Raw genomic sequence first — 19,382 nt, 5'->3', positions numbered from 1 at the left:
TTGGCGTTGACGACACTTCATTACTTCATTGACGCACGTAATTACTTCATTGACGTGGCGGCGAAAAGGTTAATTACAAAACACTGATTTAAACTTTCACGATTTTTACTCATTATTATTTACAACGACGGGACTTAATCGCGTAAAATAAGTTTTAAATTTACCTCCGACGTTTCGAGGACGGCGTTGTCCCCGTGGTCTCGGAGAAGACTCGAAACGTCGGAGGTAAATTTAAAACTTATTTTACGCGATTAAGTCCCGTCGTTGTAAATAATAATGAGGTTAATTACAGTTTAGAGCTTATACTTAACAAAATTCAACTAACATCCACATATTGCATTATTATTGTGCAACATGGGGCGTAAGTTAAATATTGCAAACGAGAGTATACTTAGTTATAATATATTTATAGACTCGAGTTTGAATATTATTACGCCCCGAGTTACACACAATGTTTTTCATCACCATACCCCGCAATCGAACTAGCAAATCTGTAGCAGTTGTACATCAGGGTTGTCACTGTTATATTGATAACAATAACAATAACCAAATTTACTGTATTTCGTGTAATACTTACTTTCTACCAACATGACATTGATCTTCATTTGGCAACAGTGACAACCCTGATGTACAACTGCTACAGATTTGCTAGTTCGATTGCGGGGTATGTTCATCACACTTGCGATACAAAAATGAAGTATAAACACAAAAAAAGTTTATTATAATACTAGAAACTTCATAACTCCCTAGCCTAGGGAAAACGCTTTTTCTATAGTTCCCGCTTAGCCTGCGTGAAATTCCACATTTACTGAGCGAGTGTGATGAAATAGTTATTTACGATACAAGTCCGAATTACCTATTCGCACGTGTATCGTACAACGTTTTACAGTACATATGACCCTTTTTCGACGTAGTTACGTAATGTACTATGTATGTACATTACGTAACTACGTCGAAATATGAAGTATGTAATGTACTTATTATAGCATAGAGCACCTATACTTTTGTTATACCTACTGTAAAAGATTTTAAACGACGGTAATTAATTTAACAAGAAAATTTATGATCATCTTCCCAGTTCTAACAATACCTAATTAACAAAATAATTAGCAAAGCCGCTACAACCACTTACCTTAAGTGCTCAAGGGTAAATTTTTGAAGAGGGTGTTTTTTCGACATTTGTATGGCATTTTTTTGGAAAATCAGATTTGTAATCGTTTTAGGAAGGGTTTTTAACAACAAAAATATACTGTACTCCTACAGTACTACCGCACTACTCTACTTTTTATAGTTAGCTAGATATGGACGTTTGAATATCGACATTTGTATGGCACTATTCAGCTCTTTGTAAGGCGTGTTTGACATGTATATAGCATTTTTTCGACATTTTATGGCTGTATCAAAATTTGTATGGCAATATTTATTATTTTTGTAGGATTTGTAAGACCCTGACGACATTTGTATGGCATTGTGTCGACATTTGTATGTCATATTCGACATTTGTATGGTCAAAGTAGCCGTACAAATGTCGACAATAATGTTTTATGACAATTTTTCGTACATTATGTACCCGATTCACGTATTTATTAAACACAACATTCTTACACCATATTGGTAACTTGTATTATAATGAAACACATTTTTATTTCAATTGTATATCAATAAATAAAGACCCATACAAATGTCGTAGTGGCCATACCAAAATACGTCGTTCGAAAAGATTAACTGTTCTTCGGTCAAAAATACCGTTTCTGTGTCCACTACCGTTGAAGATTAGAAGCCCAAGTAATGTACTATTGTATCGTTAATTAAAATGTAATGATAGATCAATAGACAAATCAGATTTAGGAAGGTACCCTTGAGTCATACAAAAACAGTGCCGCGCAGAACAACCACAAAAAGGCTTTTCTGGTTTTAATAAATAACACATTATCACTACATAGTATAAAACAAAGTCGCTTCCTGCTATCTGTCTGTCCCTATGTATGCTTAGATCTTTAAAACTACGCAACGGATTTTGATGCGTTTTTTTTTTAAATAGATAGTGATTCAAGAGGAAGGTTTATAGGTTTATATAAATCCTTAACCTCCCTCCCCCTCATTTCTTTTGCAGTTTAGAATTATAGATGTAATCTGAATCATAGAATCACACACATACACACGCACACACACACACACACACACACGCACACACACACACGCGCACACGCACGCACGCGCACACACACACACACACACACACACACACACACACACACACACACACACACTTATAAGAAATGTTGTCTGGAAAGAGCGGGGTCTCCTGTCACAGGTATATTATACTTACTTAAATATTTTACCTAAATAAATAATTTTTCATTTTCATGTATACATCAGCATTGCACCCTCTCTAATTAATTATTTATATAAAAATATCAAGTATTTGATAATACGTTGCCTACATCCTTATGATTTTTTTTCCGAGCTAAATCGCACGTTGGATACGCGAAATAGCGGTAGTCATGCTCATGCGGTAGTATTCGCCATTTTTATTAGGGTTTGAAATTCGATTTTATCACAAACAATACATACTTAAGGAACATAAGCATATTTTTTATGAGTTTATAACATATATAATAAAACAGCTAGTATATAATGAAAATATACCCATAACGATCCTGTTCGTTCAATGTATTTGGAATAGCCTTGGGCCAGCAAAAAATGCTCATTTGAAAATTAACCCTCAAACTTTGTCTAGTAGAAGAGCTTTAATATTTTAATTGAAGCTTCGCTTATTAGTCAAAGTTGAGTTTAGAATGGGTTAATTATCGACTTAACCTCAGGCTAGTACACGTTTGTAGTTTTCTTCATTGTAAACTGTAAAGCGATATTAAATTATGATATGCTTCATTTATTTATTATAATCCTTCATGATCTAGCTAAACTTGCCCTAATTATACCTACCTATCTACCTACCTACGTATAGGTAATATTAAAAGAGACACTATGCCTCCATGATAATAACTGTACGTGTTACATAGCCCCAATGAGGAAACGCCTTTAGGTTTGCATACTTAATTAAGAACCTCAGTATTTAAAGCCCTTCCTGATCAGCGGCGTCCATTTCACAATCAATCATCAGTCAACAAAATGGCCGCCAAAGATCAAATATCCGATTACACCCATTTCATGCACCTGCTATTAAAATTAGTTGGCTGTTGGGAATGGTTTCCCAACACCGACAGTGAATTTAAGATAATATTAAACAATATCTACTTGGCTTCAGTTCTCTTTGTGCCTTTAAACTTTATGATAACATTAATCGTGAATTTGTACACGGAATGGGTTGATATGATGGGCAGTTTGGATAAAATAGGTGATGGTCTACCTTTGATAACATCAATTGCCATCGTCATTTACTTTGCTTTATACAAAGAAGAGTTGTATGACTTAGTAGAATTTATGAATGAGAACTTCAAGTTCCATTCGGCGAGAGGCTTGACGAATATGACGATGGAGGGTAGTTATAAGTCTGCAAAGAAGTTCGCGTATCTGTATACGGCTTCTCCGTTGTTTAGTGTGACGATGTATGTCGCTATGCCTATGGGTTTTCACTGTAAGTATCTAATTAATTTTATAGTCTTGTTATCAGTTGTTGTCCTGATAATCCAAATTCGAGCGCCAGTATCAGAACACACTATATGGCACACACTTGTACTCTAGCTATCTCCTGTAGATCCTTTGTCTCCGGTTGATGTCGTACGCTGTTTGCAGCGTCAAAGCCAAACGGAATGTTGGGGGTAGGTACAAAAAAATCTGGCACTTGACACCAGATAAAGGCCACAAACACCTGTAGACAAATCAGCGCATTTTATATTCAACAGTTTAACGGCAGAATAACCTAGTGGTATCTGGTGGCCTGGTTATCTCTATTACCTACTTTTATTGCTAATATTGCTGCTTGATATTGATATCTTGTTTACGAATGCCTCCACGCAGAGACAATCTCGGGTTGACTCTACTCGAACCTGGGTTGTTTTGATGTACATCCTCGGAGTAGAGCAAGTCTCTTTCTGCAGGTGCAGACGCAGTTTATAGCTTATTTTGCAGTGTGGACGCATCAGCCCCTGCAGAACTGGGCGTACATGGACGCTGAACGGACCCCGTACGTGCTAATGGCGTTTCTGCAGCAGTGCCTTGCGCAGGCCTTCATCGGCCTCGCTGTCGGACAGCTAGGTCAGACATATAACCCATTCTGATATAGCTAATATCACATCAGCCAAAAAACATCCTGCACGTAGATTTCTACCAATGATGGCTTGAAATATTCCTTCCTGTCCTATCAGCTGTTTCTATTAGCCGCCCGTTAGCTACTTATTTTCCAGTGGTTCAACGGTACAGCTTAGGACCACAGATATAATGTTTTTGGGTTTTTGAAGTCAGCTTAAACGAGTGCCGACTTAAAGAGCAAATCGTGCAGAAGTGCGAGCTACCAACTTTTGATCGAAAATATACTATTTCTAATGCATGGCAAGTATTATGTAAATCTTTGCACGAGACGGATACAAGGTATTTTGCAACGATGATGTGATGTGATGTGATGAGATGACATAGCTGATCACCAGACTGAGTAACTCACTTTTTCCTTTGCTTTGTTTACAATGTATTTTTCTAGGAGTATTCTTCGGCTCAAACTCCATCCTGCTCTGTGGTCAGTTGGACCTGCTCTGCTGTAGCGTGCGAAACACACGCTACACTGGCTTACTACAGAGTGGAGTTCGACACAAGGCCCTGTCACGAAATCCTGGAGCCTATGCTGGGATAGTGGACGACGAGCGACACAACTATATGTACAGCAAGGCAGACTTGGAAGATTCGGCGTATCATTATGATAAGAAAGTAGTAAGTATTTAGCCGTAGGTACCAATGCAAGAGCAATTTGCTAAGAATGCTACATTACAAGCAGTGATTGTAATTTGTACTGTACGTGAATAGGTACTCATATTTATCTTGTTTTACGCAGACCGCCTATTTTTTGGATCAGCGGAACGAATTTGGTAAGTGAAGTGTTAAAGCAATTTATATTGCTTATTTTGTATTTGATTGTCTTCTTTTATTTCACGTTTTGCGTGTAGAGCTCTATAGAGCTTGTAAAAAACTGCAGGTAATTTTTGACGCATTGCCGACTAAGTAGGTGCAACGAATTCAATCTATCGATCAGTTGCTGCGATGTAGAGAAAATCGAATGCTATTTGTTGCAAGGTCTATAGAGCCCCTTCGTTTTGATGTGACCAGATATCTACGACTCAGCGTTCGACGCCGCGACAGAGGACGCGCTGCGCGAATGCGCGCGCGTCGGTCAAGTGGTCGCCACGTACAAGGACAAGTTCGAAGCCTTCGTGTCGCCGTTATTATCTCTGAGGGTTATCCAGGCCACGCTGTATCTCTGCACACTTCTGTATACGGCCAGTGTGGTGAGTGAAGAAGAAATAGGTATATAACATCAGGATATAAGAACCGCCTTCCTATCGACGTTGGCTCTGAGGGTTGTCCAGGTCACGCTACATCTCTGCACCCTTCTTTACGCAGCTAGTGTGGTAAGCGGGAGAGAGATAAGGGCCATTTATGAGGCTATTAGCCACATTCTCTATGTTCGAGTAGTATTGTATGTTGCTAAATGCTACATGATAAACCGCAGACACACTGAAATAAATAATTCGAAATTTACCCAGTGACTTCCTATTCTTGACGTTTCACCCCGTGCAGTGCTAGTCCAGTACGAGAAGGTACTGTGTAGGTAGTATACTCAAAACTGGAATTCAAGACCAAAAAATCTATAACAGATACGTCACTGTCAAAAGTGTCAAAGTCAATTATGTAACTGTCAAGTAAACATTTCAGGATTCGCCAACCTTTTTGCATTATGCTTTATATTGGCTTCATCACTATTGATAAATAAGACTTTTTTTGTTAAAAGAAATGGTACAAACTTGTCGCCGACTTATTTATTTTTAACAGGCATCAAGAAATTTTTAACGAACAAATTCACGATTTCACTTCGTGTTTATTTCATCAAAGATAAAAAAGGAACGCTGATTTAGAGTTAAATCATAACTTAAATTTATAAATTACATCTAAGTTTGTTCTTAGGCCAGGGCCAGGATTACACTCGTAAGTTTTACTTACGTAAGTAGGGACACAGCTATACTCTCGAGTTCGTAAATTATTGCACCAAATGTTATGAATACCCGAAGTGTTGCAAGTGCAATATTAGCTTTGCAACTAAAAATCACGGACGTTTATGTTTTTGTTAGGACGGTTTGCATAATTGGTAAGGCAAATCTTGTCAGTAAATAAGAACAAAAAAAACTATACTTTTCTTTTGGGTGCTAGTGCTAGTACTAGTGTAAGACAAAGATAGTATGATTCTCTCTGTCTATGTTTGAAATGAGACAGTCCCTTGACAAACTATATTTATGTAATACTAAATATAGTTGGTCAACGAAATCTTGCCAGTAGAAAAAGACGCGAAATTAAAATTTTCTATGGAATAATATTTTGTAAATTTGCCGCCTTTTTCTACTGACTAAATTTGCTTGACCAACTATAAATACAATTACTTCTTTAAATCATAAAATTAAAATTACCAATAAATAAATCTTAACATTCTTTTGTAAATAAGTAAAATACTATTGTACTAACATTTTATTGCAGTGGCAACCTTGTGGCACATTTTTTGGTTCTTAAATTCCAGTTTTGAGTATAGGTAAATATGTACCTATAATCAAAAAGGATATAATAAGATAGAGCGGTACTGTGATAGTAAATTTTGTAACCACAGTAAATTCACTGCCATCTATCGACACACTTTAAAACTAAAAATGAAGATTTATAAAAATACGATAAAATGTATTTAAATATGGATAAATGTTTTTTTTTATCTGCATTAATTATTTTTATGATTTTGACCTATGTTCTTTAACTGATATGCGTCAAAATTGTTAAATAACAAACGAAACCGTCAACGCCCTCTATACGAGAGTAGGCCAAAGCTAGTGGCGCCATCTGATCGAGATACAAATTTTCGTGATTTTCGAGGCACGTTTTTTCCTTAGACTGTATCCATCTATTACGGAGTTATATCTATCTTTGCTATAATGAACACGAACCTACAGTAAAACCGTTCATCTTTGTCCCACTGTTTAGTAGGAACAGTCCAATTTTGTGTCAAGATACTGTGTACCTAACTAAACAATACGAAAGTACGAATTATTATTCTACGATCTGGCTATGACATTCTGGAGCAAAAATAGACGATATTATATTTATTTTGTTACAGAAGATTGAATTAGTTACTGTGGAATATCTGGTCGCTACAGCTTTGGATATAGGTGTTTATTGCTACTTTGGCAGTCAAATCAGTTTGCAGGTAAATAAACTTCATAATATCTAGCAATAATATTAGCACTTTTAGTTAGTGATAATGTAGAAATCAAAAATTAATTAATTGTAGGTACACATATATGTAAAGTCTAAGGCACATATGTAGGTATATAAGAATAGAATAGACTGTTTATTCGTCAACACAAAGACAATAGATATACATAAAAAGAACACAGTAAGAATAAAGCGAATATGGCGCTGCAAAGCTTCGTAGATTAGGTATGCGGCAAGTTTAGTTGTAGCTAGCTTTTCGCGGGCAAATTTTTGTACTTTTTATTTTTTAATATTTTAAGCAATTCAATGATAATTTAATAACGGAAATGCATTTGTAACATGATAACAAACATCCGAATAAAAAATATTTCGTTCAAATATAAACTTCATATATATTAGCCTCATGCTAATTGTATAAAACATGACAAACATCTGATCACCTGTCTGTGGAGAGTCGCCTATCTACAGCCGTCATGGTATAATAAAATCAAGGTACTCTCTTCCAAAACTGACTGACACAAGCCTACGTGATCATGCTGTTAAAAGGTTCACGATGACGTAGGCTTGTGTTAGTCACGTGGTTCACGAGTCTCGGAAGAGAGTACCAGGCGGAGTATATTATTATACCATGTACAGCCGTTTAAAAAAGCGCGTGCCGCGTGGCACGCCATAGGCGCCAGGCGCTTATTAGACTTTGATACGCGGCTTTTACTCGCCAATAATGGCAATAATATTTCTTACTGTTGTGATAGTGATACGAATAGAGTATAGGTACTTGTTATTTTGAAACACATACAACATGATAAAACCAGTCTGTATGTGTCCAGGCAAGTCGCGTGTCTACAGCCGCTTACCAGAGCGCGTGGCACGCCATGGGCGTGCGTGCGCGGCGGCTGGTGCTGCACATCCTGGTGGCGAACAAGCGGCCGGTCATCGTGCGCGCCGGCCGGTACCTGCCCATGGATCTGCATACTTTTGTTAGTGTAAGTACCGATGCATTGAATGATGAAAATATTATTCTCAGGCTCCACATTTTAACCAGATTTGAGCGAATACTATGACATACTGTTTGCCCCTAGATTACGTGAAATATTTGGTGTATCAGGTGTATGCCCGTTCATCCCTGCCGGGCATAGATAGGAATAGAAATGTGCCTATTCCCAGTCAAAATAAGATTTTTTCCTTGCAAAATAAAAATTTCAATTTTAGTATTTTACCTTTTTTCAGATAATCAAAACTTCTTTCTCCTACTACACACTACTAGACAGAGTCAACAATCGCTAGCTCTAGTCATAAGTTAAATTGTGTCGCTTAACTTCAAACTCGGGTTCATTCGACCCTCTCAGCAAATATCTACCCTATTACGTTTTCTTAATACCAAAATAAAATAAAAAACTGGTTAAAATGTAAGAGTTATTATGATACAGAAAACTTAATTCAAAATGTTTTAGGAACATAAACACACACACACACACACACACACACACACACACACACACACACACACACACACACACACACACACACACACACACACACACACACACACACACATATTACACACACGCACACTCATATGGACTTGCAAGTCCATCTTCTCATTACGTTAAATTAAACTATAAGTAATTACTTTTGTTATACTTAAAGCTGATGTGTTCATTTTTATTTCTTTAAGTTTATATTTTTATTTTAAAACTATTTATTACCAATTTTAAGGAAGAGCGGTGCCTCTTAACACAGGTATTTTCTTACTTAAAAAGAGGCACCAACACTTACCTGTATAAGTAATTCTTAAACCAAATAAACAATTTTTCATTATTATTATTTTTTCGTTTTTCAAAATCGCATAATCTGACAGTGATTGACCCGAGTTTGAAGTTGAGCGACTTAATTATTGTAATAGAAAAGCACAAAATAAAACCATTATAATTCGGAAAGTGTTTTATTTAAGAAATTAATATAGTTCTTGTTTATACATGAATCGCAAGTAGCCCTGAATTGAGCGCATAAAAGAAAATACATTCAGTTGCTTGTAGCGCGTCTTATACAACATTCATAATCGGTGGATAAGGGTTAACCTTTCAACGCCAAGGATGCCTGAAATAGTCAAGTTTTGGCCACAGTACCAAGAAATGGGCACTTTCACTGTGGCAAAGTGTGTGAGTAATGTCTTAAATGGCAAATGGCGGTGAAAGGGTTACAACCTTTAGAGGTACTGTAAACACCATATCTTCAGCGAGATAAAACTAATTTTCAACTCAAAAATAATGCTTAATACAAACGTTTTTTTAATAAAATTATCAAGCCTCATGCCTCTAATGTCATCTTAAAGGCTTTCGTGACATGTCTACAATGGGTATTTTTATCATTCGTCGAATTATCAGTGTCTTTTTGCGTTTGACCATTAGCAACGAAAGGGTTATCCCTTATGCAAGCATCACTCTAGCTGACCATATCAAATTATGTATTATGTGACCATATAAAATCCCACCAATAACATTTCATGTAAAATGTTGCCAAGACGAAACCATAAGGCTCGCACTGTCAAAAAGTTATCAGATCTTTTGTAGAGCCAAGCTTCTAACTCTACAGGCCCTATCTTCACAAACTCTACACCTTAGTTAAAATATGTGGCTTGGCCGTTTCGCTACTGTCACGGGCGTAATGTGAAAAATGTATTCACTATATTTAATAGGCTATTTGACTAATTTTTGAAAATGGTTTTAATTGATTGTTTATGACTTAATAATTACACTACATTGATATTTCCTTGAAATTTCCTGTATTAAATATAAAAAAACAATGTTAAAGTTTATTTATTTTGAACGCGCCTTAAACGCTGTTTTTGCAAAGGGGCTAATCACGTGACACGTGTGACGTCACACGCGAGGAAACTCAGTCAATGACCTTAGTAAATCTTATGGTTTATGAGCATTGAATTGATTATTACACTGTAAAATGGTATATAAATGGTGTATAGTGCCGCAATGTTCAAGTACGACTATAAAAAATCCAGATAAATTGTTTGTTTCCGTTCCAACGAATCCCAAAAAAAAGAAAAATGTGGTTAAAACTAGCGCAAAGAGACCCAAAGAGCATTTTAGCGCATACAAATGTTTTATGTGTGAAGACCACTTCGATGTAAGTAATAATTTAACTGTAAATAAATATGGTAGTTAAAGCAGCGGATTTTGTTGTATTTAACGAAACAAGATCTAGGTATTTAATGTATTACTACATAACCTCATAACATAGCTCTTTCAGCATTAGTTGGTAGTTATATAGTAGCATACTTTTTCTTTCAAACTAAAGTGCAGTATGGAGATACTATTCTCGTCATCGTATTCTATATATATATCGTCGTCGTATTCGTATCATCGAAATCGAAATGTTCGTAAATAAACAATTTCTACGTATACTCACACAGCTGTTTTTACATTTCTAAGTTCCGCAACATAGTAATCCGGATTATCTTTAAAGAAAAGTGCAACCATTAATGCGTCTATGTCTGGTAGGTTGCCGCTATCAGCTTTCACATATTTCGGCTCAATTTTGAGATTCTTATGAATATTGTGCTACTAGATATACGGATAAATCGGAATATATCAGAAAACTGTGGTACAATAACTAAAATTAACTAAATACAAATAAAACAGTTAAAACACTCGAGGCAATCAAGAATGTTTACCCGCGTGTGACGTCATCCGAGCGTTGACCAATCACAGAGCGTTCACGTCCCTGATGAAATTTCAAAAAATATTAAATTTTCTTTCGTTTATTTTCCAAAAACTAAACATAATTTACATTCAAATATAGTGAAATATACTTTATAAGTTTATTATCTTTCAGGATGACAGCAATTCGTTATATATTTTTAATGTTGTCAAATACCCTATTGTTTTGTGTATTTTGTGTTTGGCCACGTTTGACACACGAGGCGATTATGTGCGCGCGAGCTGTAAGGGGCCGGCGCCGCGCGCGTTGCCGCAAAGTGGGTTGGTTCGTTAAAATGTGAAATATTATTGGACTAAACATTGCTTAAACGAAAAGATTATTCGGCCAAATGAAAATCTTCGAATAATAGTTCTGCTAATTTACATAGAAGCGAACTGAACTGTATGTGAACCAAGAGTCTACGTAACGTTAGTCGACCAAAAGTTACATTTACAAATAAATCACTGCAAACCGATGCTCGGCGAATCGTTGTCTGCCATTGCGAATCGATAATCTGCTAAAAAAAATCGGAGAATCATTAGGTACCCCAAGAAAAGTTCTACATAATATGATCATTCCCAATTCTAACAATAATTAACAAAATGATTAGCAAAGTCACTACAAACCACTTACCTTAAGTGCTCAAACTTTGTAGTTGAAGAACTTTAATATTCTAAACGAAGCTTCGCTAATTAGTCAAAGTTGAGTTAACAATGGATTAATTATCGACTTCACCTTAGGTCTTAGTACACCTTTGTAGTTTTCTTCATTATGATATGCTTCATTCACATGTGCCAAACAACATACCTTCATTAACACCATCGCTGAGGCAAATTAGAGTAACTCGTAGTAAACCATACTTTGAATGGGGTCTTTCGACCCCCTCCGGCATCGGCAGTGAACTTGTTAATTAAGTATGCGGTAGAAGTTTGAGCGACAGTTGTAGGAAGCATAATTATTCGTCATAATCCTTCATGATCTAGCTAATCTTGCCCTACTTATACACTCTACTACTACTACTATCTACCTGCCTACGTATAAGTAAATAATATTAAAAGAGACACTATGCCTCCATGATAATAACTGTACGTGTTACATATCCCTAGTGAGGAAACACCTTTAGGTTTGCATACTTAATTAAAAACCTCAACCTCAGTATTTAAAGCCCTTCTTGATCAGCGGCGTCCATTTCACGATCAGTCATCAGTCAACAAAATGGCCGCCAAAGATCAAATATCCGATTACACCCACTTCATGCAACTGCCATTAAAATTCGTTGGCTGTTGGGAATGGTTTCCCAACACCGACAGTGAATTTAAGATAATATTAAACAATATCTACTTGGCTTTAGTTATCTTTGTGCTTTTAAACTATTCAATAACATTAATCGTGAATTTGTGCACGGAATGGGTTGATATTATGGTCAGTTTGGATAAACTAGGTGATGGTCTACTTTTGACAACATCACTTTCCGTCGTCATTTACTTTGCTTTATACAAAGAAAAGTTGTACGACTTAGTAGAATTTATGAATGAGAACTTCAAGTTCCATTCGGCGAGAGGCTTGACGAATATGACGATGGAAGGTAGTTATACGTCAGCGAAGAAGTTCGCGTATGCGTATACGGCTTGTACGTTGTTTAGTGTGACGATGTATGTCGCTATGCCTATGGGTTTTCACTGTAAGTATCTAATTAATTTTATAGTCTTGTTATCCGTTGTCTTGATAATCCAATTCACACACTTGAACTCTAGCTATCTTCTGTAGATCCTTAGTCTCCGGTTGATGACGTACGCTGTGTGCAGCACATTGCATGGGAAAAGTCTGCAAGTAATGATTTTGAATACAACGGAATGTTGTGGGTAGGTACAAAAAATCTGGCACATGACGCCAGACAAAGGCCACAAACACCTGTCGACAAATCAGCGCATTTTTTATTCAACAGTTTTACAGCAGAGTAACTTAGTGGTGTCTGGTGGACTGGTTATATCTATTACCTACTTTTACTGCTACAGGTAGAATTGCTATGCTGTTTATGAACGCCTCCACGCGGAAACAATCTCGGGTTGACTCTACTCGAACCTGAGTTTTAGCTATGCGTGATGTAAACATGCTCGAAGTCTCAAGCAAGTCTCTTTCTGCAGACGCAGTTTATAACTTATTTCGCAGTGTGGACGCATCAGCCCCTGCAGAACTGGGCGTACATGGACGCTGAGCGGAGCCCGTACGTGCTAATAGCGTGTCTGCGGCAGTGCCTTGCGCAGGCCTTCGTCGGCCTCGCCCTCGGACAGCTAGGTCTGACATATATAATCCTTTCTGATATAGCTAATATCACATCAGCCGAAAAATATCCTGCACGTAGATTTCTACCAATGATGGCTTGAAATATTCCTTCCTGTCCCATCAGCTGTTTCTATCAGCCGCCCGTTAGCTACTTACTTTCCAGTGGTTCAACGGTACGGCTTAGCTTAGCTTACAGAGATATAATGTTTTTGGGTTTGAGAAGTCAGCTTAAACGAGTGCCTGCTTAAAGAGCAAATTGTGCAGAAGTGCGAACTACCAACTTTTGCTCGAAAATAGACTAATGTATGGCAAGTATGGAAATCTTTGCACGGGACGGATACAAGGTATTTTGCAACGATGATGTGATGTGATGAGATGACATAGCTGATCACCAGACTGAGTAACTCACTTTTTCCTTTGCTTTGTTTACAATGTATTTTTCCAGGAGTATTCTTCGCCTCAAACTCCATCCTGCTCTGTGGTCAACTAGACTTGCTCTGCTGCAGCGTGCGAAACGCACGTTACACTGGCTTACTACAGAGTGGAGTTCGACACAAGGCCCTGTCACGAAATTCTGGAGCCTATGCTGGGATAGTGGACGACGAGCGACACAACTATATCTACAGCAAGGCAGACTTGGAAGATTCGGCGTATCATTATGATAAGAAAGTAGTAAGTATTTAGCCGTAGGTAGGTAGGTAACCTATACAAGAGTAATTTTCTAAGAATGCTACATTCATTACAAGCAATAATTATAGTTTGTAGTAGGTATGTAATCATATTTATCTTGTTTTACGCAGACCGCCCATTTTTTGGATCGACGGAACGAATTTGGTAAGTGTAGTGTTAATTTGTATGATATTTATATTGTCTTCTTTTATTTCACGTTTTGTGTGTTAAGAGCTCTTAAGCTTGCAACAAATTGCATGTAATTTTTGACGCATTGCAGACTAAGTAGGTGCAACGAATTCTATCGATCGATCAATTGCTGCGATGTATAGAAAATCGAATGCTATTTGTTGCAAGGTCTATAGAGCCCCTTCTTTTTGATGTGACCAGATATATACGACTCAGAGTTCGACGCCGCGACAGAGGACGCGCTGCGGGAATGCGCGCGCGTCGGTCAAGTGGTCGCCATGTACAAGGACAAGTTCGAAGCCTTCCTGTCGCCGTTATTGGCTCTGAGGGTTGTCGAGGCCACGCTGTATATCTGCACTCTTCTGTATGCGGCTAGTGTGGTGAGTACGAGAGAGATAACATAAAAATGACATTTATAAAGCTCCCCCAGACTATGTGCGTGTATTGCGGTGCGACTTCGCGGAGCGAAAATATTGCGACGTCATAGACATAGTATCACGGATGTACATTTAGGGTATAACTTCATGCATAGTATCAAAGATAGATATAACTCCGTAATAGATGGATACAGTCTAAGGAAAAAACCGTGCCTCGATAATCAAGAAAATTTGATTCTCGTTCAGAGGCCGCTACTAGTTTTGGCCTACTGTCGTATAGATGGCGTTGACGGTCTCGTTTGTTATTTATACATTTTAACGCATATCAGTGAAAGAACATGGGTCAAAATCATAAAAATAATTAATGCAAATAAAAAAAATCATATATCTATATTTAAATAAATCTTATCGTATTTTTATAAATCTTCATTTTTAGTTTTAAAGTGTGTCGACAGTGAATTTACTGTGGTTACAAAATTTACTATGACAGTACCGCTCTAGTATAAGTTACTCTATGATAGTATATACAAGTACATTACAATTAGTTACGCGACGTTTACGAAGACACTCGCACAACTTCACGGCGATTTCGCAGTTTGATTTGCGGCAAGATGCCCGAAAAGCATCAGCTGATCGAGTTTAACTGTTAGTTATCTATCAATTACGTTATGATACGTGATTTAGCCGTGTTTCCATTTTGTTTTGTTGTAAAACCGTAAAACATAGCTGCTTAATGTAATATATAATAAGTCTAAATACAGTCAAATACGCTATTATACCACGATCTGTCTATGACATTCTGGAGCAAAAATATACGTTAGTATATTTATTTTGTTACAGAAGTTTGAATTAGTTACTGTGGAATATCTGGTCGCTACAGCTTTGGATATATTTGTTTATTGCTACTTTGGCAGTCAAATCAGTTTGCAGGTAAATAAACTTCATAAAGCAACAATTGTAGGTACCTACACTATATTATAACTAAGGCCCCATTCGCACGAGAGCTTAAAAAGCGTTGCGCGCTCTTACTTATGGGTGCGTCGAAAAGGAACGCTTTTAAGCTTTCGTGTTATGAGGCCTAATAACGACCTGTTAGTGTGATAGGCACCGTGTCACCCCCCCCAACTAATACTATTAAACTACTCTTATGCTAAACACCTCTTAAGAATCTACCCCTAAAATTTGGCCATGTGATCGTCTAGATAGTAGTTAGAACCCCTCGAAGTGTACCGTGGAACCCTAGATTCTTTAATGAGTATCGACTAAATTTTGGACTCTGGTATTATTCTATTATTACCTATATATTAAAGAATTTTTATATTTATGGTACTGAAGATATATTAATATGAAACTAAAGAATATTTTAATAGTTACAGTAGTAAAAATAGTAGATTGTGTCGCTAGGGAGGAAATTGACATATTTACGGTGAGGCCGCACATCGAATCCAGAACGAAGCAAATGATTCCATAATTGAAAGCTGAGCGTAGCGAAGCATTCTAAAATAGTATTCCGAGCGTAGGGATGAAATCAATATTACAATTTTGTTAAATCTATTCGTGTAATGTAAATGCTGTTAAAGGCTTACTACATATGACATTATTTAGGTAATTGCAGCATATATGGTTAATATGAGGTTAAAAATGTTATTGGAAAAATGAGTTTAAAAATGTTTTTGGTGAAGTCCCGCTACGCCTATTAAGCCTTCGGGATAACATACGAAGCAGCACTCCCAGGATAAGCCCATTTACACCCTAGCTTTTTAGGAAAAGTTATAATTATACTATCACCTTCTAAACGATGTGTGAGTTCACACGTACTGCTTCGCATGCTCGATGCGGGTCAGAAGGCCTTATCCCGTTTTAAAACATCATTCGGGTCACCTATCCTAACATTGTAGCCAGACGGGCTATGACCAACGCTTCGCAACCTAAGCATTCCTAGATGATCTGATGAAAGAAGCGCCAAGTATCATCAATCAATCAAAATTACTTATTTTTTTTTAGGTTCAAAAGCTAGGGATACTGATCCCTTTTCCCAATACCCAGAACTGAAAGTATAGACTAAATTTCTAGTCTTTTAGATGTATAAACGAAGTACTAATGTTATTTGCTATATTTTATGAGACTGAAATATCAAGTTGAGCATTATTCCACTCAAATTCCCATTGGACTGCTCTTGCCTGCCAAGGGGTCCCTAAAACAAACCATTCTTCTATCCCAGAACGATCTGTATGCCTAAAACCAGCTTGATATTTTAAGAATTTATTTGGAAATACCTTAGAAACCTGATTGCAAAACTCAGTACCTCGTCTTTACTCCAAAAACCAGAAATTTAATAGATAAAAATAAATATTTCATAGGAATTTAATTTATTTTCCCCAGATAAATTAAAAGTTAGAAAGATTTAGGCAAAAGAATCCTTTACCTTTTAAATACACATATTTTAGGTTAATGAAGCCATATTTTTAAGTCTTTAAAAGAAGAATTTATATCAACCATATCAGAGTCTTAGACCAATCATAAAAGAGACCCTACACACAAATACCTACAGACAAATAGTGTATGACTCTACCCTATTTATAATCCTACCCTCTGGCCCTACTCTATGTACACCCAAAGCACAGATCGCACTTACCATTGACCTAGTGCCTTGGAATATACACAAGTGTATCCCTACTAGAAGCTGGAAAGTTCGGTAGACCAAACCGAGATTAGCAAAACTAATGGTCCGTATATTTGACTCCCCCTCCTATGCTCGCAAGCCAAAGAATTAGGAGGTAAGTCGCCCTATTCCGTGTCTATCAGTGGATCGGAACCCTTTGCACACACCAGCACCAACCACATGAGAAGTCCTGCCGCAACTAAGACTAAGTATATAATAATAATCACGACAGAATCCTTCCCCGCAATCAGCACTAGCATGCGCCAGAGCACCGAAATATATAAATATATTTAATAGGGGACCAGATCCCAATTACTGCCGACTTTAGTGAGCTCAGATTACTCCGAATGGCACGCACGTGATGCCCTCACTTCCATCTAACAGCTGGGCTTTGAGACCTGGGAGATAGTTCATCTCTTATGTTGGTAAAGAAGAGATGCCAGGCCCTCTCAAGCCTGGAACTAAAAGACTCCTAACCACCCATCACCTTTAACACCGCCAGGCGTGATGAATGTTTAGTTGAACAAACTGTCAGTCCAAGCAATGATCTGGCTTCAAAAATAGCAAAAGACCCCATAAAAAAGACACTAAAATAACTAAGAGTAATTTTACTAGTATAATTTCTCACAAAACAAACAAACTAAATAAAGAAGTGAAATTCCCTTAGGCACCATTATCCAAGCTTAACATTACGAAAATTACTTTTCGCAAAATTAAACCTAGACACAATTCCAAGTACCTGCTATGCAACGATATTGTCCCTGCATAACGTGGCGGCACTTAGAACAATACAGTGTAGAAAATTTCACTTCACGGCACTCAACACTACACACAACACATCAGTAAAGAATCTCCACCATAGTCCAAGTTTAGCGTTACGACGATATTGTCCCCGTAAAACCAAACACAGACCAATTCCAAGTCCTTGCTATGCAACGATATTGTCCCTGCATAACGTGGCGGCACTCGGAACAACTCAGTATCGAAAACTTTACAATAAAATAAAACCCATACATAGCAGCAAAGAATCTCCACAATAGTCTAGGTTCAGCGTTACGACGATATTGTCCCCGTAAAACCAAACGCAGACACAAATTCTAAGTTTCAATTTACCAAGATAATTCCAAGTAAAAACAAACACAGAAAAAGTAGCAGAGAAACTTCGCTTACCAGTACGAAAATTACGCCCAAAAGCCAGAGTCACGACTAGTCCGATGGTTGAAGAATGAATGAATCCCCCCGTGCCCGCTCCGGCCTTTTATACCTTTTAGTAGCGACAGGCGACTTGCGACAGGCGACAGGCGACAAGCGACAGGCGACAAGCGACAGGCGACAGGCGACAGGCGACAGGCGACAGGCGACCGGCGACAAGCGACAGGCGACTTATTAAGACAAACATTATCCAAAAAGTACCAGGATACCAGAATTGAGAAGGAGGTCGTTCGCCCCATGGCACATAACGGCGCTCGACTCAAGAAGAAGGTCATATGTCCAATTGTGTTTACTAATCCTTACGGTCTATATCTTAACGTTTACAATCACTAAATGTCGATTCCCCCGATATCTATCCCTTTCATGCATGCGATGTTTCAGAAGGACAGAGACATTTACAACGACATCCACATTTCACGCACACATAGATAGCAGTTCAGTTTGAGGAGCCCAAACAAATAATAAAAGAAGGAGCGTTCTGAAGTCCATTACGTATGAATCTGATATATTATTTTACTTTATGATATTTTTAGTTTATTTCCGAATTCTTCGCTCACTTCAACGTGTTTTACGTTTATTAATAACAAATATGTTTAAAACAACTTCCGGAAATTAAGATTTAACTATATTTTACACGTAAGTTTTACGATCAGAATGTAGTATCAAAAACGTTATTGCATGTCATATTGTACCAGGAGCACCTAAACGTCAGTTCGACATCCTGTCAAGCTTTCAGTCTCCGTAATTTTGTATTGAACCTTTTTTTTTAAGTTTATTTTGGTTATTTCTAAGTTAAAAACAAGGGTTAATTTAACGAGAACACTAGTGTTAAATAGTAAAGCATGGAATTAAGTGCT

General features: G+C 37.4%; 4 protein-coding genes across 4 annotated transcripts in view; 3 read left to right on the top strand and 1 right to left on the bottom strand.

Moving 5' to 3' along the window:
• The window catches only part of LOC134750032 (putative metabolite transport protein HI_1104), a 397,448-nt gene that overhangs the window by 81,322 nt on the left and 296,744 nt on the right, over nt 1-19,382 (top strand). The window lies entirely within an intron of this gene.
• On the top strand, nt 3,003-8,969 carry LOC134750039 (putative odorant receptor 85e). The gene is made up of 8 exons (XM_063685123.1): nt 3,003-3,598; nt 4,093-4,218; nt 4,658-4,884; nt 5,006-5,039; nt 5,278-5,405; nt 7,322-7,411; nt 8,247-8,402; nt 8,647-8,969. The coding sequence occupies exons 1-8, from the start codon at nt 3,133-3,135 to the stop codon at nt 8,701-8,703; spliced, it is 1,284 nt and encodes a 427-aa protein (XP_063541193.1). The 5' UTR covers nt 3,003-3,132; the 3' UTR covers nt 8,704-8,969.
• Nucleotides 9,343-19,382, bottom strand: part of LOC134750045 (uncharacterized) — a 27,487-nt gene continuing 17,447 nt past the window's right edge. The window contains exon 2 of the mRNA XM_063685130.1: nt 9,343-9,665. The gene's annotated coding sequence lies outside the window, so the exon portion shown is untranslated. The remainder of the gene's footprint in view (nt 9,666-19,382) is intronic.
• The window catches only part of LOC134750042 (uncharacterized), a 21,532-nt gene continuing 14,437 nt past the window's right edge, over nt 12,288-19,382 (top strand). The window contains exons 1-5 of the mRNA XM_063685128.1: nt 12,288-12,814; nt 13,303-13,428; nt 13,862-14,088; nt 14,217-14,250; nt 14,476-14,603. Coding sequence (XP_063541198.1) covers nt 12,349-12,814; nt 13,303-13,428; nt 13,862-14,088; nt 14,217-14,250; nt 14,476-14,603 — 981 coding nt within the window. The 5' untranslated portion in view covers nt 12,288-12,348. The remainder of the gene's footprint in view (nt 12,815-13,302; nt 13,429-13,861; nt 14,089-14,216; nt 14,251-14,475; nt 14,604-19,382) is intronic.

The sequence above is a fragment of the Cydia strobilella genome, chromosome 19, assembly GCF_947568885.1.
Source record: "Cydia strobilella chromosome 19, ilCydStro3.1, whole genome shotgun sequence".
In the NCBI taxonomy this organism is placed as follows: Eukaryota; Metazoa; Arthropoda; class Insecta; order Lepidoptera; family Tortricidae; genus Cydia; species Cydia strobilella.
This window is presented reverse-complemented; position numbering and strand designations above follow the sequence as displayed.